The sequence below is a fragment of the Nicotiana attenuata genome, chromosome 1 (genome assembly GCF_001879085.1).
Source record: "Nicotiana attenuata strain UT chromosome 1, NIATTr2, whole genome shotgun sequence".
NCBI classification, from domain to species: Eukaryota; Viridiplantae; Streptophyta; class Magnoliopsida; order Solanales; family Solanaceae; genus Nicotiana; species Nicotiana attenuata.
This window is the reverse complement of record NC_031989.1, coordinates 83,738,489-83,763,059: the sequence shown is the minus strand read 5'-3', so window position 1 is coordinate 83,763,059 and position 24,571 is coordinate 83,738,489. Positions and strand designations below refer to the sequence as shown.

At 37.0% G+C, this 24,571-nt stretch overlaps 1 protein-coding gene and 1 long non-coding RNA gene across 4 annotated transcripts; one reads left to right on the top strand and one right to left on the bottom strand.

Moving 5' to 3' along the window:
• LOC109241574 lies at nucleotides 916-1,560 on the top strand. Its single transcript, XR_002070255.1, has 2 exons — nucleotides 916-1,144; nucleotides 1,237-1,560. It is a non-coding gene; the product is annotated as an uncharacterized LOC109241574 (long non-coding RNA).
• LOC109229873 lies at nucleotides 2,224-22,332 on the bottom strand. 3 transcript variants are annotated; one of them, XM_019395426.1, is made up of 21 exons: nucleotides 22,113-22,332; nucleotides 21,720-22,024; nucleotides 21,327-21,444; nucleotides 21,125-21,207; nucleotides 20,009-20,226; nucleotides 19,808-19,910; nucleotides 18,594-18,676; nucleotides 14,231-14,443; nucleotides 12,782-13,138; nucleotides 12,316-12,487; nucleotides 11,354-11,545; nucleotides 10,219-10,428; nucleotides 10,035-10,127; nucleotides 9,615-9,829; nucleotides 8,916-9,416; nucleotides 8,731-8,811; nucleotides 8,520-8,605; nucleotides 6,076-6,300; nucleotides 5,554-6,000; nucleotides 2,847-3,000; nucleotides 2,224-2,726 (listed from the first exon to the last, which is right to left on the bottom strand). In XM_019395426.1, the coding sequence occupies exons 1-21, from the start codon at nucleotides 22,225-22,227 to the stop codon at nucleotides 2,642-2,644; spliced, it is 4,056 nt and encodes a 1,351-aa protein (XP_019250971.1). In that variant the 5' UTR covers nucleotides 22,228-22,332; the 3' UTR covers nucleotides 2,224-2,641. The 3 variants fall into 3 exon arrangements, with proteins under 3 accessions (XP_019250971.1, XP_019250967.1, XP_019250975.1); XM_019395422.1 differs by having other exon boundaries at nucleotides 5,554-6,300; XM_019395430.1 differs by lacking the exons at nucleotides 21,720-22,024; nucleotides 22,113-22,332 and having other exon boundaries at nucleotides 5,554-6,300; nucleotides 21,340-21,440.

The following is a 24,571-nucleotide window of genomic DNA, read 5'->3' as shown; positions in this document are numbered from 1 at the left end:
TTTACTTTTTTAAACTTTTTAATATTATGATTTCTCCTTTTTAATTTATATTATGGACTTATCTATAAAATAAATAAATATTATTTATAAATTAAAAAAATAAAAAGTATTTAAGCATCTATAATGCTGGAATAACAAAATAATGAGCATAGTAAAAGAATTAATTAGAATAATTTGTTTGTAATAATAATTTTAGTATTAACAACAAAAATTTAAAAATTTATTTACACAATTCAGAATGAAAGAAAAGAAAGGTTGTAAAATATATATTTCATGCANACCCTATACAGATAGTCCCCCTGCTTTCCGGTGATATAACTTTGTGTCGTCGGAAAGTTGGTAGAAACAATAATATAATTGAGCATAATTTTCAAGAATATATAATGTATATAATAAAAATACTTTTATTCAAATAATTATTTTTATGTTACGTGCATGAATATATATATTACAACCTTTATTTTCTTTCATTCTGAATTGTGTAAATAAATTTTATTTTTTGTTGTTAATACTAAAATTATTATTACTAAGAAGTTATTCTAATTAATTTTTTTACTATGCTCATTATTTGTTATTCCAGCATTATATATGCTTAAATACTTTCTATTTTTTTTAATTTATAAATAATATTTATTTATTCTATAGGTAAGCCCATAATATTAAAAGGTTTTAAAAAAATAAAAAGAAGATATATGTCCATAATTTAGAGGGTAAAATAGGTATTTGGCAATCCAAAATTTGAAAAATCTAGTTGAGTAACCTTCTGGGTGCAATAGGCATAGTTATTACAAACGAAAGTAAAGTAACTTTAGGAGATAATTTGAGATAGTTGAGTGACGAGTCCATTACATATATCTTAGCAAGTTTTTTTCTTCTCCCTCTCTCTTTACATGTGTACATAAATACAATGAAAACCTTGTTCACCATCAGGTATCTACCAAACTCGCTGCGACTTATAACTCATTCCACCTACTACAAGTGGTATATAATTGCAATAATCCAGCATTTATCTATTCATACAACAACCAAGTTTTATCTCACATTCTTTGGGCAATGAAAACTGGGATGAGACTGAGAGAATCCATAACAATTGCTTTCCTCCCCGTCGCCTTCTTGTTCCTGCTTTCTTTTGTAGCTTGTGCAGGTTAGTCTTCACTCTTCATTCAACAACTTATGCATACTTGATTCTTGATTAACCTCAACTGGGGTTTGCTTCTTTTTCTTTTTTTGTGATAGGGCCGTTGAGGTGGATTCTTCTCTCAAGCTATCTCATCTACTACCTATCTTTGTCTCTCTGGATTTTGGCTGCATTGTATACTACTTGACATCCATTCCATCATGAGGGAACCGAGAATGTTTTGAAATGAGGGGTTTCACTGTCTCTATTTTCTTACTTTTTGCTTTCCTTTAACCACTTTGACTGATAAAATCAACAATCTTTTTTTGTTCTGAACCATAAAGAGAGTAATGTGGAATTTTGATCTTCCGCTTGTTATTTTAAAGAAGCTACGTCTTCAACCTTCTCGCATCTCAGTATCGAACTAGCGCTTTTGGTTGGTTTTCTTTTTTGTCTTTTTCTTTTTTTGCAGTACTGACTACTGACCAAATTCAACCTTTTCCTTTTCCGGGAAGTGGCCAAGTTTTGTAAGACATTTGCCATGGCAGTTAACTATTACGATGCCACCATTAACTTCGATTGAAAACATACATCATAATTTCTGAGATGTCTAAAGATGCTATTGCCTTATGATAAAATAAACAATCAAGTTCGTGAAAATACGATAGAAGTTATAATTCTCAATATTAAATGCCGTTAGATGCTTGAATTCACAGCGCACATGTTTTAGCTTTTACATTTTCGCTCTAGTAATTGCATATGCCCCTCTCCTTTCAGGGACATTCGATTATTAAAAGAAACTGCACATGCCACTATAGCTCAATCAAAAGAATGAAAACTTAAAGTGAGTGACACTTATCAACAACATTACATACTATTGGATTCAGCTGAAAAACTACGCAATAGATCCCACATATCAACCCAAAGATGCGGGGAAAACAAATAAAACAACAAATATTCTACGAATATACGTACAACACCTATGATAAGACCACACACATTCAACACGAAAAACAAAGAATTTTGGAATGATAATACCGAAGTAATTGGAGGTGCATAGACAAGAAAACCATTTCATGCCAACCAGAAGAAACGAACAGATAAAATTAAAAATAGTAGAAGAAATGAACAGATAAAATAAAATAATGTACAACGAACAACAGCAGCAGCACCAGTACTACCAATGCTATGGCGAAAGATGCATCAAACGTTTCACCTTCTAGGATGCCTCGGTATATTCTACAGATTCTCGGGTATTTCACTAACCTCTAGTGTTCTCTTGGCTTGCAAAAGCTACCTAAAACTGTAACCACAAGATTATTTTCTTGGGACGTATTGCACTAATTGTTGGTACCTCATATAATTCACCTTCTGAATGCCTAAGAAAGTACCAAATATCATGATTAAATAAATATAAGAATTTCCTCGTATGTCATATCAGACGCCTCGCACTTAATGCCCAAAATAGAGGAACCTCATACATTTTACATTCCTCAAAATGTTTTAATACAATAGGGAAAAACCTTAATTTCCACCCTTCATGTCATCAGGTGCAACAAAATCAAACATTTGCATTCCCCTCCCAGCGACTGCAATCTGATAATGGTTCCTGAATATGAAAATATTAAAGAAAATATTAAAGCGATGTAGAGGTTGGTTTCCAGAAAGTGAAAAATGGAAGATTAAACAAGAAAATCAACAATACAGTATGAAAGAAAGGATTACCCACCTTCCACAGGCCCTAGCATCCAATGCCTCAGGCTCCGGTACACTAACAACCATATGTTTGTGCTCAGTTAGTTTGCCTTGCTGTTCGAGATGCCAACACCTGATGCGCTGATCAAGACCCGTAGAAAATACCCAACAACCATCTGTCCAAACACCTATAGTGAACAAGACTAACATCAGGTCCAGGTCCATTCTTACGTGCAAATGATGATTTCATCAGAGTCATTTGACAAGAAAAACTCTGATAGTTATGGGTGGGTGATGGAGCATATATATAGAGTATAGGTAGTAGGGCAACCCCCAAGATAAAAAGTGAGACACAATTCAAACTGACTACTCCAGTAATAATTGGAGTCTTATGAGCGTGGCCAATGCCTAATGAACAGGAGGGAGAGAACTAAAAGTACTTTTTTCATTTTACATAAAATTCCATTATTTACCACAATAATAGAACTTACTCTGCTTTACTCAGTTCAGATGATGTTGACTTTATTTGGAGATTCCATTAGAAAGGTAAAGAGTAGGGGCCGTCGTTGCATAAAAGATTTTCCTATAAATCATCTTTCTCACTGCATAAATCAGCCTTCATAGCCTAAGGCTACCCTTTTTTTTCTTGTCAAACAGTATCACATTATTGGCACAGCTTTTTTAGAACGAGAATGACCATGAACGAACGGTCACCAATGGATGTCGTGGGATGGATGGAATCCCTCCATCCTTAACTAGATGTCTTGAGTTTGATCCCAGGGAATGGAGAAATTTCTGGTAGTGCGCTTCTCCTTTAAATGAGCCTTACTTGATGTGAATCTGGATTAGTCAGGCCAGTGGATAGGTTCTGGATACCAGATCGCTAAACCCACAAAAAAGGAGAATGACCATGAATGTTTAGCATGATCTAGGAAGTATGAACTCACTGAAATTGATTTAGTAAGGATGAACTCATTGAAATTCCTCACACCATTTTGGCAGCTATGCCTATCGTCATTCACAATACAACTGCAAATTCAGTACTTAGCTAAAAGGTGCTGGTGAAATTTCAGAAAGCTAAAACAAGGTAAGCATTTAATGAGACCGAAAGAATAACTTATGCATTACATGATTACAAGGTTTCAAAATAAGGTTGATTAAAAGAAAGCGATGTGGCTCGAACATTTGGATGGAAGCTGGGAGTGATTCTACGCGGGTAAAAATACATAAGGTTGGGTAAGGCCAGAAAGAGCTTCAAGTATTTTCCCAATTACTTCTCTTTCCAAATCATTATCTCTGCTTTCTCGTACCACAGATTGGATGTCAGCAAAAATGTAATACAGGGATGTGGAGAATCCAGAAAATCGAGCTTTATAAGAATAGTCTTTTAAATAGGTGTGAACAGAAATATCGATTTATGAGGGCATTATAGAGCCAAATGAGCTTATAACGCTATCTTTTTTTTCCTTGTTTTAATTTAATAAACTTACAACACTAAATTAAAAGTGTGTGGATGAAGCCAAACTGAGCACATTTGAATGGTTTTAAAATAACATGACAAAGGAATCAATTAAAAAGGACTGGTAGAAACTTCAAATCAAGGGCAGCAGGAGGTGAAATGAGAATGAACTAAGCTGTGTTTATATGTTAACATAAATGATGGCATGCACGGTAGGCATCAAGGAACTAGAAGCTTGCTCTCAACCTTCAAGTGTTTACGGAGTCTTGAGAGATCCTTCCAAGAAAATGAGAAGGCATATAACATGTTAAAGTGGAAATACAAGAAGAGGGGAGCAAGATACAAGGCCAGAGGAAGGCTAAAATCACATTTAGAAGCTGCAGTTTTTGGCTACAGTGAAGACCGTGATCGCGAGGCTCAGACTGCAACTGCAAAGGAGGCAGCACCAGCAAAGACCGCAATTGCGATGAAAACTCAGCTGCCCAGGTCCGCGATAGCAGACTTTACACCTCGAACGCGAGGGAGGCCTGGGAGTTCAGAATGGCAATTTCAGCACACCTTATCTTAAGGCCTAGCTTAGGGATAGTTTGGGAATTTGCAACCTAAATTAGAACCTGTATAAGTAGTTCTTTTCTTACCATCTTAGGCAGCTTACCTTGAGTATTAATGTTTTCTCTTACTGAGAAGTATGGTGGAATCCCATGGTTGATGACAATTCTTGCAAGGGTGTTATCAAGTGGAATTCTTCCACTTGAAGGTATTCCTAGTTCTTATTGTTGCATAATTAGGGTGTTCATTTTCCTTTGAATGTTCTAGTTATTGCTTTCAATTTGGGTCTATTCTAAATTCTTTTACTAGCTATCTTTAATTTTCTTGTTTATCCTATCCTTGTTCCTATCAATAAACAATCAGATTTGACACAGAGACTGCAGACTCTACTTTATATAGATATGATATGATAGAAAAATAAACTCTAGCTTGTGCAAAAATTGGACACTCAGACACTGAAGCTAGAATGGAGGAGATGACCAATTTTGAGAACCTTCAGACAAAAGGCCAAACTTTGGGTTTACACTATCCCTCTTCAACAGTTCTATGAACTTTAGTCCAACAGTTCTATGAAACTTTATTTGGAGTATAGCAGCTGTGGATCCTACAATGAAAAGGTAAACAGAGCTTTCCAGCAGCTAGAATGAAAAAGGCAAAATCACAACGCAAAATAATAAAAAGAAAATGAAAAACGTATGCACATTTTAATGAAAAAACAAATCAGATTATCTACCTTTAACCGCAGAGCTGTGAGCTGACATGACTTTATCAAGCAACGCAAATCTCATATCATAATTTCCGACTTCATAATGGTGAACATGACCGCCTAAACTCAGTGATCCAGTGGTGCTATGTTGTTGTTGCTCCGGAGTCGAACTTTCACAACTCGGCCTCAACGATTTCAGAGAGAAATCTAATCTAAGACAGTTAAGTGACTGGTCGTCACCTCCACTTAAAACACAAAATGTAAACCTTGAATCAGAAACTTCAGGACCTCTTATATCTGAAACATGAAGACAGTTGACCCCTGACTGGTGGACATCCTTGAAGATATGCAAGGGCCATGCTTTGTGTAATACTTCCTTTATGCCAGTGAAGGTGTCTGGAGAAAATGCATGTGTATTTTCTACCAAATGAGATATCCCTCGCAGAGTGTGATCTTGCACAGTTTTGTCAGTTCCTGGGACAGTTGTCGCACACAAACCATTATCAGGCTTTCCCTTTGAAACAGGAACTCCCAACAATTGTTCCTCACCTGTTATTTTATTAGACACTGGACTGCCCAATGATCTCCACTGCCGTCCACCTTGGCTTCCTCTACCTGTACGTGGTCTTTTCTGGCTGTCTAGACCTTTTCTGATTTGAACTGCTGATAATTGCCGCATAAAATTTTCAACATGTTCAGTAAGATCCCAAAAGGCAATACTTCCATCAGTAGACCCACTAATAATAATATACCGACTTCCGAACCGAACATTGCCTGCAAAATCAAGATTTCAATCAGAATAAAAACACAGAAAAAAAGAGCTATACAAGACAGGAGTTATCATCTACCTTTTATCACAAAAGGAACAAAAAATGTATATGACTTCTCTACAAGAATGTAAATGCAAGTAAAGACCTGTAATTCCGCAAGTAGTTGCAACATAAATACCACAAACTGAGAGAACTAACTAGAGTTTGTTTTGTCTCCCATAAAGAAAGAAGTAAACATTGTGTTTCCTATAAAAAAAAAAGGAAGAATCAATCCAACAGTTTCTATGACAACATAAAGGTAAAATTCATTGCGGTTCTTCTTTTTTTTTTTAAATTCATTGGAGTTTTTTTGTGAAAATCCCAGCAGACATATTTTCAAAATTCCCAGAAAGCTGAGAATTTTAAGTGCCAATCCCACTATGTAGAATACAGAATTGACATAAAGACTTTTTTGAACTGGACAGAATTGACATAGAAACTTACTGATCTCTTCAGAAATTTCTTCATTTTCTTAATCGTACATTCAATTCCTTTGGGACGACTCCAACTGAAAGATCCTTTTGCTTTCAACTGACTAGAATGTCTAATTCAATATCTCAAGTATAATTCCTAGCACATTTTTCTAGTTTATCGCCATTTAAGGTTAGTATTTCACAATAATATTTTTGTTTGAATACATTGAATTGCATATTCTTCTCATAGAAAAAAATTCACACAGCACTATTGTTCCCCATTCAATTACTATTTTAGCTAGGGAATTTCCCCATCCCCCTTCCTCTCCTTTTGTCAATTTCGAGAATATACCCTGTAAAAATATGAAAAGCCACGAGTGAAATATGTCTCCATGCTTCTCCCCAAGCTGTGGTCCGGTTCGGTCTAAAGGAAGCTAAATTGCTTGACCTGGTAATTTTAACCTCTGTGGTCCTACTCACTGGGCTGTCTGCTCACCAATCTCTATCCAGTGCTCGAGGAGAAAATGGCATAAAGCACAAGCACGTCTTCTATATAGTCATCAGTACTGAGGATGGGTCACTTTCTTACTTGGTACACCCCCCCCCCCCCAAATCCTCACATGTCAATCCACATCCTACATGTATTTACTCCGACCTACAATAATTCTGAGAGATAAATCTCATTTTTCTAACCTTCATAAAGCTCCTCTATCTTGCCTACCACGAGAAACTGCATTTGATGGAAAGCACTCACAAAGTAGTAGCTATTCTCTTCTTCTACACCAGCCAAAGACCCCTCTCCCTCCCTCTGGTACTACATATAAGCTGCTTCATCACCTCCCTCAGATCTTCAGTGTGTGATGTGTCAAAGATCAAATATAGAAGAAAAACTGTTGTATATGTTGAAGGTTTGAACAAAAAATCAAAACAAAAACAAAAAAAAATGCAGAAGGTTTCAGTAGTTTGTAAAGCATATGAAAAATTGAAAAGTAGTTACGTAAATAATACTAGAACCCATTTTATCTTGCTCCTTCCGTGCCATTTTATGTGACACTCTTTCCCTTTTACTCTGTCTCAAAAAGAATGACACCTTTCTATATTTAGAAACAATTTAACCTTAAACTTCCTATTTACCCTTAATGATATGATTTTATAGCACAAAAATGATATGGCATTTTTAAGACCACAAGTTTTCTTCTTTAAAATCTATGCCCAGTCAAACACCTTCATATAAAATGAGATGGAGGGGTATTTAATAGCATCCGCTTTGACAAGTACAATTCGAACTACTTCAAAAAGGTAGGTATACACTACTTCCACAAGCTCTGAAACAAGAAAGAATATAGACAAGCCCTGGCCTCTCATCCCTTAGGTGAAGGACAAGGCTGTTGGTAGCAAGGACAGTGCTTCTTAATCAGCAATAGCCAGGTCAGTTACTTCAAGATCTTGGCCAAGGGTGATCGCCACCCTCCCAGCCTATTTTGATGAAGGCCAAGCTCATCTCAAAGACACTAAGAAGAAGATTACGGAGGCAGGTGGTGCCATTGTGCTCGCTGCTTAGGTTTGCTTGTTATTAGTAGCTTTTAGATAATTTGTTTTAATTCCTGGTTTAAATTAATTAATGCAGAATTGACTGTGAGATTACTGGATCTTTGCTTTGAAATGCATTTGGGAACATACTATGCTCAAAAATCAATCTTAACCTATAGATCCTACACAGTCAAAATATGAAAAAAGTTGCTAATCAACTAAACCTAAGTAGTAAATCAACCTTGAAGTGGGGGATATGTAGGAACAATGATATGTTGCAAAGCAAGCACCGGAGATGACAAAGGAGTCAGTAAAGCAACATCAAACCTGAAATTGTTATTGGAAACGAGACCAGGTCAGAAACAAGAGAACAGCATGTTCCGTAGTACCATGCTGCAAAAGGGAATACAAGTATTGTTATTTGGACATGATGAGATAATGGACGTACATACCAGAGTCGGTAGGGTAGTAAGAGAGCTCGTAGTGTAACTGTGGCATCTGAACATGCAACAACTACGAAACAGACTGAACACCTGCAGATGAATAAACAGGATGTGAAATTGTTCATATTTGCCTAATTTGACAGAACACGATGATGTACTGTTGATTAACTGTTGGATACTGTTGATTTACTGACCTTGTGCCTGCAACTTGAGCAAGAAAAGCAGTAACTGCGAGATATCTCCAATCATTTTCACATATATCTGGTACACATGGTTCTGAATAGCTTCTCTTGTCTTCTGAGGGAAGTGATCCATCATTTTCGACCATTTCACTAATTTTTTTATTGTTTTGTAGTTTTCCATGATTTCTTTCTCTGGTTGGCATATCAGTAGAAAGCCACTGGAAATCATTTCTAATGTTGCACTCTGGGTCAAAGGTTCCTTCCCTAATTCTCATCTTACTTTTTTGCTTCCAAGCAGTTACCACCCTTTTTGCACCTACTGATATTAGTAATGAAAGATCCTCCGGGTCCTCTAAAAACCCTTTTTCACTGTTAACGCTGTCAGGCATGTCATTTTCATCCAGCACCATTCTATGTAGCCTTGAGACAAAGAATATAGATCTCACAGCTGATCCGCCAACATGTTCACCAAGCAGCTTGGAAGTTGACCAATTTTCAATTTCTGAAGCATACCTGAGACATCAGCAAAATAACTAATTTGTCACAGAACTTCAAAAAGACAACGACAAAGAAAGTGCGCAAATATCAAGACTCGTCGAAGGAAGCCCAATTAGGTAGGGAAATGGTTGAAACAAAACTAAAAAAATAGACAAAATCCATCCCCCAGGATTAAATAATGCATAAAAATAAAAATCGGAAATGGCATCATACCTTGTCAATCTCACAGTTCCATCTTCACAACCTGTTGCAACCCAAATCATTTCAGAAAAAATATCCTGCTTTTCATTTAGACTGCACGATGAATCTTGAGAGATAAAACATAAGGTATGTATCTCCCTGCCATGGAATTGCAGATGAAGATTTTTGGGATACATAACCCTCTCACTAGTGGTCACCCAGTGTCTATGAACATAAATAATTCCATCCTGCAAAGAAAGAGCTATGGTGTGGTCACGATATTAATCCCGTCATTAGAAGAATTATTACTCTGAGGCCAGCTAATAACTACAAGTGGTGCAACTCCACTTCCCAAAGCAAGCTGGACTAAACCTCCTGTTGCCTGTATGATCATTTCCTATCTTCTAAATCCATCGTGGAACAGGAAATTAACAGATTTGGAAAAGATTATACCTTGACATAGGCAAAGCAATTTTTCATCTCTGGTACATCACCAAGAAAATAAGAATGAGGACGCCTCCATCCACCACAGGTTACTTGCAAAACCTATTCCAGCGAATGTAAGATCATTATGATGTGGAAGAGAACGAGAAACAGAGGGACAGAATATCGACCGAGTAGGCAAGAGAGACCAAACCTTTGTCTCGGAAAATAAATTCCATATGATAAAGTCTGATGAAGAAAATCCTATTGCACAACTGCTTCCAGGTAAATCGCCTTGTTGGTCAGCATTAGTGAAGATTGATCGTACTGTACTTAGCTCTTTCACTTGCTTGATCCCTACGAATTCCAAGTTATGACGACTTCTATCATGTTCAAAGTAGCATATGCACCCATCTCCTCCAGTCTGAAGAAAATAAAGAACAAAAAGAAAAGCTACTGCATTGGACAACACAATGGCATGTTCTTGCATCAAGTACTTTCAGGGTCTTGAATCCACGAAAGTCCTGATATTAACGGTATATTTATATGTAAAAATTTAAATGAATCTGTGTTTACATAATAGAAACCTAAAAAGAGTCCTCTTTCTCGTTTTTTTTTTTTTTTGTAGACAAGATGATTCAAGGACAAACAATCGGAACTTAGAGGATAATGGGCCCGCCCCTTTACCCTTCTTCACTTAAATACCACGCTTGTGTTTGTTTCAGGCTTTTGTCTGCAGCAGATTCAAAAGTGTGACGTGTGCCTAACCCACACATCATGTGCTACGCTCTTACCACTAGACCAAAGCCTTTGGGGGCAATAGTTTACACATTTTTGTAGTATCATTTCTTACTACATGACCTTGTCTCACCTTTTTATCTCTGATTTATATTTGCATGGAACAGAGAAGTCCAGATTCCAACCGGTAAAAAAAAACAGGAATACATACTCTGATATGCAGTCAAAGACTTTCAACTGTACTTTGGCCAATGTTATAATGCAGGGACTCTCTCTGTAACACTTAAAATAATGATGGGAAAAGACATCTTGAGGTTAACAGCTACAGGGACTAATAAAAGGTCAACCTCCATCTGTATATATTTATTTTAAAATATATGATGAGACTTATTACAGATTTTTTTCATTATTTTAGACTTAGTTCTTATATAGTATCCGAAAGCTTTATCATATAAAGCAGCGTAAAAGTCCTGAAAATCAAATATCAACGGATTCTTAAATCAACATATCACAAAGGGAGAATGAAAAGATCACCTCAAACCCAAGCAGGAAGTTGCTTAATGATTATAAGTAACTAGCAGAACAGAATAAGCATCCAAGTAAGGTCTTACTGAATGAATTTCAAGTTGTGTAGGACCAAAACTAGCAATGGAGATGCTACACACAGTTGATATTCCATGAGCTCCTCTGAAGTTGCTGAAAGGACTTATATTTATTTCGGAAGCTGTAGACATGCTAAAAAGAATGTCTCTTTGCATCGGAAACAACAAAAGATTACCACGAATGTCACCGCACACTAGGACCTATAAAAAGGGAAATATATCAAGAATTTTGAAACTTACACAGTAAGTAATATTTCATACTGGTGGGTTGTTCAAACTTGAAACAGACAAGTCAGGATATATTATTGCTTTCCAGAGATAGAAAGAGAGAAGGAATATATATATTTGAAGCAACTCCTCTTTTATTTAGGAACATAAAGGGAACACCCAATATGTATGGAGGAACTTCATCTTAAGAGTCACATAGCAGAGTAATTGAAGAATTATTTGGAACAATTTAATCGGTACAATGTATAACAAATGCTACTTCAAGGATACTAATCAATAATAGGAACATGACAATTGCAGTAAAGCAGCCATATGCCCCGTTTCTAACTTACTCCGTCCCAATTTGCTAGTCTTTTCTTTTTTGACTAGGCACGAATATTAACATAAGAGTTGATAATATGATTTTTTGTGGGTCAATCTTTGCCGCTGTGTCATAGAATATAGAATAAAGGATAATTTTGAATTGAGAATGATAGAATGAGTCCTATAGAACTTTTGCTGGTATTTAAAATGCATTAGAACTTTTCATTTCATTTCAGGAAAATGAACAATATTTTGGAAAAAATCCAAAAAAAGGAAGGCGTTTTGGGAAGAGGGAGTAATACCCAAAAAGTGTTTGAGGCTACACACACACACACACACATATATATATAGAGAGAGAGAACAAATTTGAAGCCATAGAGAGAGAAAGAGAGAAGGAACATGCTAAATTTCACAATGCATAAAATGTAAAGGGTATTAACCTCATTCTCTACTGATGCATCCAAGCACATTATCCGCATTCCAAAGCATGAGCGGAATTCTGCTATTAAAGATACACAACACCTTCTCATGACATCCTGAGAAACAGAGGGCAAAGGGTTGAACAACCTCCACAGTTTCAATGTGCCTCTGGGATCAGAAGTGAAGAGGAACCTACAGGATAAGGTCATCAGAATATATGGCTTTCACACGATCAGACATGTAAATGATATATTATCCCTACCAACAGATGCAGATTTTATCAAGTAAAATGTGTTTATGGGGTTTAGGGGGGGGGGGGGGGTCTCTGCTCTCCAGGCCAACGGCATACTAATGGTACTGAAAGGAAAGATCATATCAGCCAAAAGTCAACAGGATAGACTTAGAAAGACGTTCATCAATCTTCTATCTAAATATGTCAAGCATATTCATCGTATCATTTTGACTTCTGGCATCATCATAACTTACTTCGGTCCCAAAGATTTGCACCAATAAGTCCCAAGTAGTTGCCTCTCTGGTTCAGCTGACCATGTAGACGTGAGTTCAACTCGAGGATTCAAGACATCATCAACAACTCTGGCAATCACCATAGTGCCTTTACCATTGCCAACAGCAACCCAATTTTCAATGTCTTCAGTAACATCAGAACAGTGTGACAACAAATCCATGCAAACAATTGGTCCTTCCTCCCCAATATGGAGAAGTTCGGTCCATTTCACATCCTCAGTATCATAAAGTTTAGCATGGTACACATATCCATTGTTTGTGGCAACATAAAGAGAATCTTCCCGAGAAAAATGCAAGCATCTTACATATTCGCTTTTGCTGCATGAAATTTGATAAAGCCAAATGATCAGCCAATAAGCACTTAGAAATCATGGGCTCAAATGTGAACAAGTAAGTTGTCAAGAACTAAGATAGGATGAGTTGCATTAGCAATATAAGAGACTTCTCCTGAAAAATACAACTTGTTCAACAATTACTCCTGAAAATATAATACATACAGGCTCAAAATTCTTTTTTGAAAAAAAAATTAACAGTGGTTTCCGACCAGCTTGCGCATACCTCGACCATTTCATTGAGTACATGCATCCCTCCACCAGACAAGGACAAGTATTGGGTAACTCTGCCCACCAAGTCTTAGGCATATTAGAAGAAATCACCTAACTTTTTTCCTTTGCTGGGATTCGAACCCTAGCCTCATGGTCTTCATTTAAGCTTCATCGACTGCTAGGCCCCACACCAAAAATTTTAGTTCACAACACACTTTACCTCAATAAAGTTTGTTGGGGCAAATCTACACATCCCCTAGATCAATATTTGGATTTCAAATAGGGATCCATACTTTGAATTTCCTATCATAATACAGTTATTTCCATTTTCATCCAAGGCCAGGTGTCAGCATAACTAAGACAAAATTTAAAGGGGAAAGCTTCTACCTTTTCAAAGCGTAGTTGTTTTTAGAGAAGTACTTTTAGTATTTTTATAAGTAAAAGCACTTTTAATTAAATCATCCCACACTCCCAAAGAGGGTGTAAGAAATGTTACTTCAAGTGATAAAGGTACTTCAACTACCAATACTTCTCAACTAGATAACTTACACAATAAAGTAACAAGAAAGTGGCATATGTGATATGTTAATATATTGTTTCTAAGAAATTGATAGAAAAAACATGAGTTTGTGATCATCAGATGAGCAGCTTCTTCTACAAGTAACTGAATCCACATGGGTTCGCGCCACCATGCCACCAATGTTCCACGTGTCACAAACGCAAGGTTCACTCATTAACATAATCCTTAACCCCCCCCACCCCCACCCCCCACCCCACACCCCACACACACACACACAAAGGATATAAGAGGCCATCATGTGCTTTGAAAATCATCATCACTGGGAAATTGAAATATCAGCTATACCTGTTCAAGAGGCCATCATGCTCTCTAAAATTTGGAATATAAAGAGCAAATTCCTCCTTTTGGACAGTTGAGTCCTGTACTTCCACAATACCTCCTTCTGACCCATTAGAAAACGATCCTTGCAGATGGTGTACTTTTATTGCAGAATCAAATCCCGCAGTCACAAGGAGTGCTGCATCAGGATCGTAGAGACATCGCCAGATTCCCCTTCCACTGTACCAATAAAATGTGATATAGTTATTACTCCCTCCGTATCAATTTATGTAAACCTATTTCCTTTTTAGCCCGTGCCAAAAAGAATGACCCCTTTCCTTATTTGGAAACAATTTACCTTTATACAATGATTTATAGCCACACAAAATATATGTGCCTCATTTTACACCACAAATTCAAAAGTTCTCTCTTTTCTTAAATTACGTGCCTAAGGGTGGCAAACGGTCTTCTGGGCCTAAACGGGCCTGAACCGGTTAGAACCGGCTACCTGGGCCTGGTCCGATTCTTCACTTTAGCACCGCTAGGCCTGGGACCGGGGCCGGACAGGTCCTTGGCGGGCCCAAACGGTCAACGGTCAAAAATTTAAAGTTCTGCCTGTTTGGGCATTTAAAAAATAGCCGTTAGGTTTGCCAAAATAGTCATTGGCTATTTACAAAATAGCCATTTAACCACCCCCTCCCCCAACTTTGTTTTAANACGCCGGTTTAGGTTTCGACCAAAATAGTCAGTTGGCTTATTTAACAAAATACGCCTATTAACCACCCCCAACCCCCCCCCCCCCCCAAACTATGTTTTAACCCCAAATTTTTTATAATTACACTTTTTCCCTATTTTCAACTATAAATACCCCCTCATTGTTTCATTTTTCTCACAAAATCATCAATCTCTCTAATTTTCTTCTATAATTGCTACTATTGCTTACTTTATTGTTACAATTTGTGAAAAAACTGTGAAGTTGGTGAATTGAAGTCTTCAAGTCTTCAACGATAATCAATTTTTAACAAGTTGTTCGTCAATTCGGTAAACTCGTTCCAACTCTTAATTTTTAATATTATAGTTTTGTTTGTTTTATTTATTTTCTAGTATTTGATTAATTAAGATAGCTTTCTTAAAAAAACTTTTTGGTAAAAATAAGGGAAAATCCAAGAGTAGCGAATCTAGTGGTCGATCTGTTCCTCCTCTACTGCCTCCGGCTCCCCGACCCAAACCCCATTTCCGTCCTACACCTGCTATTCTTAATAGCGATAATAGTTTATTACAAATTACTGAGAGTCAATTTTGCCATAATGTTGGAGCTGGTGAACAATTAGACCATGAATTAATGAATGCTCTTTATTCTAATCCAACTATTGATGAAAATGATGAGGAGAAAATAGATTTTGATGAAACTCAACCGGATGACGATACACCCACTAGTCCTGCTCCTGAAGTTAACCCAACTAGTGATAATCCAAATGATGTCCCGTCTGATACTCCTGTTACTACCCCTACTTTTTCTAGACAACGTACCAAACGGACAGAAACATCTATTGTTTGGCCATTTTTTACTCAACTAATTCCACAAAATAAGGCTAAGTGTAAAACTTTGTGGCAAGGAGCTAGCTTTTAAATATTTTGGAGGTCGGGTGGGGGGGTGAGGGGAAGGAGGGAGGGGACGGGAACTTTGGCTAGACGCATGTTAATACACCCTCAAGACCAAATATCTTCGTGCCAAAGCTTTGGCCAAGGGGACAAGTGTACCTACTCCTAGTCAGGCTAACCCTAGTACCGGGTCAAATCAATTTCAACCGGGAATTAACGCTGTTACCGGTGGTATTTTATATTATGATCAAAAAAAGATCGGGAAGAATTGGCAAAAATAGTTACTGCTATGTGCTTACCCTATAGTTTTCCTTCTGACCCTCACTTTGTGCATTATACTAGAAAAATTTTAATCCTACTTAAAAAGGTTTTCCTCGCACAACCGTAAAGAGTGATATTTATAAATATAAACATGAATATGAACAATATTTGCGCTATTTATTTACTCATATAAATTGTCGTGTTGCTATTACAACTGATATTAGTAAAAGTGGTAATAATTGTGATTACCTTATTGTTACCAGTCATTGGATTGATGAGGATTGGATAATGCAAAAGCGGATTATTGCTTATAGAATAATTAATTCACGTCACACAGGGCAGTTTATTGCTAGCACAGTTACGGATATTTGTAGATATTTTTGCATTAGTGATAAAATAATGTCAGTTTCAATGGATAATGTTACAAGTAACACAAATGTTGTAGCCTTGCTTACCACTACACTAAGTCCTGCATTTAGTAACATTTTTCATGTCAGATGTATTTGTCATATTTACCATTTAATTGTGGGTGATGGTATGAGAGTTTTAAATATTGAAATTGAAAAGGTTAAAATGGCTCTTAACTAGCTTTTTTATTCAAACCGTAGAAGTACACTTAGAGAATATTTTAAAAGATGCGATGAATTAGGCCTAAGAGAAAGAAAGGTTCCTAAACCTTGTTCAACTAGATGGAATTACATGTATGAAAGTTTAGTTGTTGCGTATGAATATAGAAACCCCATAAACTCAACGTTTAATGCTCATGTAAGTGAGGATGATGAGCACCTTACAAATGCGGATTGAGCTAATGTTAAAATGCTTGTAGATTTTTTAGAAAAATTTCATATTGCTACAAATGAATTTTCTGGGCAATATTATCCTACTATTTCGAATTGTTTAGTTTATATTGCAGAACTTGCAAATTTGTTTGCTCATTTTTCAGAGGGTGGGGAAATTTATAAACTTGCTATTGATTCTATGAGAAAAAAGTTTAAAAAATATTTTTTCCCTATTCCCCCTATTTATGGTGTTACTGCTTTGTTAAATCCTTGTATGAAATTAAGAGGTCCTCAAATTTGGTATGAAACTGTTTATAAAAGTTTGGCACTTGAAGATGAGGAGTTGTCTAAACTTCCGGAAGCAATAGCCTCAATTAGAATAAATGCTCAAACTATTTATAATGCTTATCAAGTGCATTAGATCATGCTAGACCAAATGTTCCAACTCCTTCTTCTGATTCTCAATCATCTAAAAGAACTGCGGGAGTAAGAGCACTTAGTGCTTGGGCGGGGTTTAGGGGTTCTCAAGGTTCTACTAGTAGTGATTTTTCACAACTAAATGAGCTTGAAGTTTATTTGTCACGGGGAATTGAGGAAGTGAATCCTGACGGCTCCTTTGATCTTTTGAAATGGTGGAAGGACAAAGAAAAACACTTTCCGGTTCTTTCAAGGATTGCCCGAGATATTTTAACTATTCAAGCTTCAACAATGGGATCGGAGGGCGCTTTCAGTCAAGCAAGACTTCAACTCGGTGATTATAGAGCGTCTATGAGGGAGAGCTTAGAAAAATCAGTACTTTTCAGAGATTGGATCCGTTCGGAAAGAAGAAATTTTAGACTTGCTGAATCACAACCAAAGGTAGACGAAGCTTACGAAGAAATGCTAGTTGAACTTGCGGAGGATTCTGCTTCGCCCGGAAGCGGTGATGACCAAGCTTCCTTTCCGCCACCACCAACGGAAATTCCTCCGGACCTTAATGGATTTATGAAGTTTGTAAGAGATACCATGTAACTTGTATAAACAAAAGTTAGTATGTATTATGTAACTTGTATTTTGGCACATCTTGAGTAGTTTCTTTTTCTTCTCAATGGTGGTATTAGCACCTTGTTGTGCTCATTCCATAGGGGGGAGGAAGACTAAGAAAGATATTGCCATGTGTTTTTTAATGCTATAATATAATTATAACGCATTGCTTTGAATATCTCTTTACAATATTTTTGTCTTTAAATTTGAATTAAAAAATTTAGGTCACAATTCTATAATAAAATTTACAAGGAATTGCCTTAGATATTTTTATTAACATCTTTTTTTCTCTAATTTATATAAAAAATTAAAAAAAAAATCTGTTGGGCCCACTTAGGCCCACTTAGCCCGCGAGCCGAGACCGTTTAGCCCGGAACCATTTGTTCGTGGGCCCGGTCCCGGGCCGGTTCCTACAAAAAGACCACCAGGACCGGGACCGTTTAGCCCGTTTAAATTGGGACCGGCCCGGGACCGGGACCGGGACCGTTTGGACCGGCCCACTTGCCACCCTTATACGTGCCCAGTCAAATGGGTTCACATAAATTGAAACGCAGGGTGTATATCATAAAACCAGTTTATTCTAAGGTGTACAATGCAAGCAAAACATTTTGCACCACAGAACATAAAGTGACACTAATGAAGTCAAAAATGAGAAATAATAATTTAATTGGTACAATAATATAATTAAGAAGTCACTTCCGTGATGAAACTTTCCTTTCACTTACACATGCTCCCTGATTCTTGTAAGTTGTGTGCCATCCATTCCCCATACACGACACGTGCAATCCTCGCCAGCAGTTATGATTAACTAAGCAGAGTCCCACATATAGACAGACAAAACCAAACTTAGAAGCGATCCTCACATGTCCCACATTTGAAGGAAAGGAATGCACAAATTCTTAATGAACCATCACAACGTACAGTTTTACAATAAAAATTACCGCATAGCATCATAAATATATAAAATGTACCCCTCATGAAGAACACAGAACCGTCTGATACAGGAAAACTATTTCTGGCATTAAATCCGCACACAAAAAAAGCAACCGCAATTGGGCTCTCTTGACTCTCTAAAAAACCCCATAAGTTACATGTCTTCATTATCAATGTGCATATTAAAGATTTTGGTTTGCAATGACAGCGCTACGTGATTACATGTAGGCTTTTCATTACTTCTTGCTTGTCAGATTGTTCCCCAAGTATTTATTAAAATAAAGTCAAAGATTGGCAAGATAAAAGTATCGATATTCATACTGATAAATAATTGTTCAGATTGGAAAATGCAGAAGCTCAGTAAGCATATATTTGTCGACTTGTCAAGCTACACAAAATGTGATATCATTTTTTTCTTTTGATAACCGTGGTGTCGGGCCAGCTTGCGCGCACCTCGACTAATTCCACGGGGTACCTACTACCTCCCACCATCACAGCTACCAAGTAACTCTGTCCACCAAGGCTTGGATAGATGGGAAGAAATCACCCAAGTATTTTTGCCTCCACTGGGATTTGAACCTAAGACCTCATAGTACTCAACACCTTATTGACCACTAGGCCACACCCTTAGGTGCTATTAAATGTGATTTCATTGTAGAGAAGAAGTTTAACCAAAACCTGAGCGATCTTCCCTATCTTCTCTTCTCCTCTCCTCTTTTTACAAGCTTATCCATCTATCCTCATCATAAATTGTCCCTAGTTGTCTAAAAGTTCATTAGTTCTGAAGGAACTGGGACACTGGACAAGTTTTTTTAGCTGACTTGTTGTATTCTCCTGCAAACCCCTAGTCAACCCCAACCATAAAATGCTTTAGGCCATTTAGACAGCTTTTATTACAAGGTTGCGCAGTTATTTTTGACATCTGCAACTTCAGTACTTTAGCCTGCTGAACAGCATATTCCCCGATGCTGTGTAAGTGAATTACAAAGTACTTTCATGAACTTACAGAGTCAAATATATAGCAGTCCCAAATTCTAGCACTGTGACCAAATAAGACAAAGTCAACCACGTGGTTGGAACCATTAGCACCAAGCGTCCAGATACGAGCACTGCACTAACAAAAAAGAAGAATAACCACCTAAAGTCGCTGATTAAATGTTTCTATGGATCAATATATACATAGGTATTAATTAAGAAAAATATGGACCTTCGATCATCAGATACAGATACTAGTTTAAATCCATCAGCAGACCATGCAAGGCGGAAAATTGAACCTTCATGTCCAATTAGTTTACATATATTTACAGCTTCATATTGCTGATAAGGAAGCTGGCGACCCTCGTGACTGGTCAAATGTAAAAGGTCTTCTGTAGGGCTTCCAATAACATCAGGATCAGGCTTACAACCCACTTTCCAAACAAGAACCTGCCAAACCCAGATCAAGAAAATTAAGCGCCTGTCGGAGGACATGCATATATCAAGGAGCACACAAAAGGCGTTACGAACACCTTTGAACAGATCCATTTTACTAAAGAATTAAGTGATAATTTTGAACTGTCAGAAACTGTAGAAACAAGAGAGTCAATACAGGCTATAGAGCATATCTTCAGTTATTGAACAATATCCAACCAAAACTGTAGAAGGAGAACCATAAAATCTGTTTATAGTATGCAAAAATATTCAAAAGGAGAAGTTTTCAGGAAAACAGTCAAAGTAGTCAAAAGAAACTTCTAAAGAATGTGCATTCATCTTTTCTGATAGCAGAACAATTTTAACCATGTACCTTATGACTCAAATATCTAAAGCATCACTAAGGTTTATATCCTAGTGGTATTTGTGGGACTCTCCCAAACAATAGATGTGGGTTTGATTCCCACTGCACTCTTTCCCTTTCCCTTTCTTGACCCCCCTATAAAACTACCTAGGGGTATTGGCGGGATGATTAGGATTCTCCACTTTAAACCAGAGGTCTCAGTTTTGAGACCTGAGAATGTAAAATGAAAACCTACCGGTGGGGAGCGTTTTGCCTGCTTAGTGGGCCTATTCGGTGAATCTGACTAATCAAGCCAGTGAGTTTCGGATAACGGATGTACAAAGCAAAAAGATCCATGAAGTGTGATTTGAGGCTATATTGCTAGATTATTTAATTTATTTAGAGACAAAATTAGGGTTAAAATTATCATAAGTGATGGAAGAAACTTCTCCAATGACAGATGAACATCTCTGCAATATATCAAAAATACTCCTAAGTTTGGACAAAATACTATAGCAAGGGAAATATGATAAGATAGAGTGGGAAAAGGTATAACCTAAATATCGGTACCTCATTAAAGATAGTGCCAGATGCTACACGGAGAGATCCAACATCATCGCCCCAAATCCTCATGGAGTACAACAAACACCTTTCTAAAAGTTAGATGAAGAAAAGAGTCAAACATGAACCGTGGCATCCATGGTTGAATTAAGTCTCCTAATGAACAATAGAACAGAAAGCACTGGTCTAGTATGATAACTGATAAACCAACCTGAGCATCTTACTCTGGAAAGGAGAGAACATCTCAACATATCCCAAATATGTACAGAATTGTCACTGCATCCTATGGCAAGACAATCACCATTGTTTGAAGAAGTAGCACCATCCCACTACCACCACATGTTCAGTATCATAATAAGCATAAATCCAACAAAAGGGGTAAGGTGTTTCATAATTAAGAAAGAGTTTAACTTTTGTGTACTGTCAGTGTACAGATTTCTTACACCATCAGGTTAAGTTGACTTAACAATAGATAAGTCTTTCATATGGTAACCTGAAAAATAGAGTAATAATGTGCTATAACTGATTAAAATTGAACTGATGGTGTAAAATTTCACTACACTATCAGTGTATATAACTTAAATCCATTGAAAAAAAAGTTTACCTTCAAAAAGCTAACGTCCAAAACCCAGTGGCTAAACTTAGGTAACAGGAGCAGGAGACTTAAAGTTAAATGAAAACATGCTTGTTGCTCAGTTTGAGAATTAGAGACCCTCTGAATTTGCAAGCTGAAAAGTTTAACTCTCCTCTCACCATAGACTGCAGTCTTAAAAGTAACAAGTGAACCCGACAAGTGTTCGTTAAATGTCTGCAAAGAAACTCCATGCACTCGAATTCCGTCGAACACATCAAATGATTTTATCATTTTCCCAGTCGTTAAATCGTAGACAAGAATTTGTGAACCAGTTCCTGTGGAGACACATTAATTGTATGCTTAGAACCGTTTCAATACAAATATAGTGAGTAAAGAATAACAAAATGTTAAAAGAGAACGGACCAGCTAGAAGAAAAGGAAGAGAAGAGAAGTCAGGGGGAAGGTGTAGAAAGCAGAGAGCAGAGATTTCTCCAAGGTACTGCCCTCTTCGGAGGTGACAGCTGCTTTGCTCAGCCATGGTTAGGAGCTACAAGCAGTCGGCAATGCACTGGAGAGGTTCACTTGCGGCAGTGTTCAAATGCTAATGGCCAATCGGGCTAGTATTTAGTTTTAATGGCCCGTTTGTGAACCCCTGGCCTCTTACCGATCATAACCCTCTTCAGAATAACCCAATTTAGAGCTTGTTTGGAAAGCCAAGTAGGAATTGGATTTGACTGTAATCAGGTATAATTATACAGTTTGGCATGTTTGTTTGGCCAAGTAATTATTTGGTCAGCATGTAATTGACATTGATCCCAACTCTAGCTCTATCACTATCACATCTTCATCTAATTAACATCAGCCTACTCCCTATACCCTTACAAACTCAGATAAAAAATTATCTTATGTAAGTGGTTTCCCAGCTTAGTCTTAATTCTACCTCTACAAGGTACTTCTTGCACAATTGTTCTTACTATTTCTTCTATCGTCCTCTTCTTTTGTTGAAAGATTCTGCAATTCCTTTCTTGCCATAATTGATAAGTTGTACAAGCCAAGCTCAGCCTGTATATCTCTGCGAAGGAGTTCTTTCCATTAGCTTGCACACTGGCCCAATCTATCTCTTCCCTCCATTCCATAGGATTCCTGTTGATGCCCAGCCATTTCAGAATACATAGCCATACCTTTGCAGCTGCTCTACATTTAAAGAATAGATGTTGGTGGCTCTCCTACTCTTCTTCACATAACACACACTTTGGATCAGTCACCATACCCCATTTTATCATCCGATCCTTAGTGTATAGTCTCTCTTGGACAGCCAAATAGAGTATGAACACCCACTTTGGACTTGCTTGGTTATTGCATATCAGTTTCTTTCACCTTATTTTTGCGAGATCTCCTCTTAGCATATTTCCTTATTGAGAATTTTCCCTCCACCACAGCTTCCTCTATCTTCACTTCTGCCCTTCCCAAATATTTCCTCGCATTGATGATCTTTCGAACAACCCACGAGGCATTCTTAGTATCTACCTCAATCATATCTTTGTGTTTTATATAATAAGTATGAACCCACTTTGTTACACCCCATATTTTCGTACATAAAAATACGCCATAAATAAATTAATGAGAGCCCGGAAGTGAGATGTCACGTCCCGCAGTACTACATTATGACGATGTTGCACCCTGTAGTATTGTACGTTGAATTTGTCGTAAGGTAATTGACATCAGTTCAAGGAAAAGATTATTCAGAGATTATAAGGATTATGCTATTTCAAACAAGTAATAAGTATATTCGTGAAGGTGAGAGGGGAAACAAGTCAAAGGAAACGAATTTACGTCCAAGTTTGGCATTTGGGTTAAAATACGGGTCGAGCGATAATACCCGATAATTACGAACTGATACCATGTAAGATACCATATGACCACGATAGTATAACGTATAAAAAGTATATTAAAAATAAGTAAAATTTTAGATAATTTAAGATAATTCTTAATAATACAGATAATTGGTTAATTGTCGGGTAACGGAACATTACCTAATTATCAAATAAATGAATAATGACTAATATTTCCCACCCCACCCCACGTGGCAGCCCACTATCTCTACGTATACATGACTCTTACAATTGAGCTTAGGTGGCTATATAAGAATAATAGGGATTTAATAAAGACTTGTTACAAGTCTTGATTCCTTCTTGCATTTTGACAAAAATCAGAAGATAAGAATCATATATCAAGTCTCCATTTTTATTTGGAAAGGAGTAACGTAGTCATTCCCAAAAAAGCAAGAAATACATTCTTTCTTGATTTGAAAAATTCAATAACAGAACTTAAGAAAATTCGTTCAGTACCTCAACAAGCAAGAAGCTTGAAGTTGCGTTCAAGAATTTCGAAGAAGCGGAAGCTTAATCCGATTTTCGGGGTTCTAAGTTCAATCCACGAAGGTTTCCAGCGGAATATTATACGAAGTTTTCCCTACTCCAGGTATGCTAAGGTCATCCCTTCTTTCTTTTGGCATGGTCCAAATTATACTGAAGAAACGAGCAAACGTACAGTTTTCATAAATTACTCTATTCATAGAGATACTAGGGGTGTCTACATTCTTGATTCTCCATGAGAATTATTATTATCTTCTGTTCATGGGTCTTAGAATAATACGCGGTTGAAAAAAGTTTATCCGGAAGGAATATTGAGATTTTTACGTATTTTTCATGCATTTCACCCATTTATACATGTGCATTGACCCATGACCAGATAGCGTTATATACGTGTATATATGTAAATATATGTATATGGGATGTGGGAAATGGTTACGGCGTTATATACGCACCACCACCTGATCAGCTGGTATACGTTGATGATTTTGCCCATAGTGGCCAAGATGA

Bases quoted from the DNA above. Each gene is read 5' to 3' on its own strand.
- LOC109229873 (XM_019395422.1), bottom strand. From the start codon at position 22,227: ATGGCTGAGCAAAGCAGCTGTCACCTCCGAAGAGGGCAGTACCTTGGA. The intron at 13,139-14,230 runs GTATAGCTGATA...AATTTCATGCAG, and splicing joins CATGATGGCCTCTTGAACAG to CAAAAGCGAATATGTAAGAT. The intron at 3,001-5,553 runs GTAGATAATCTG...TGTTCACTATAG, and splicing joins TCACAGCTCTGCGGTTAAAG to GTGTTTGGACAGATGGTTGT.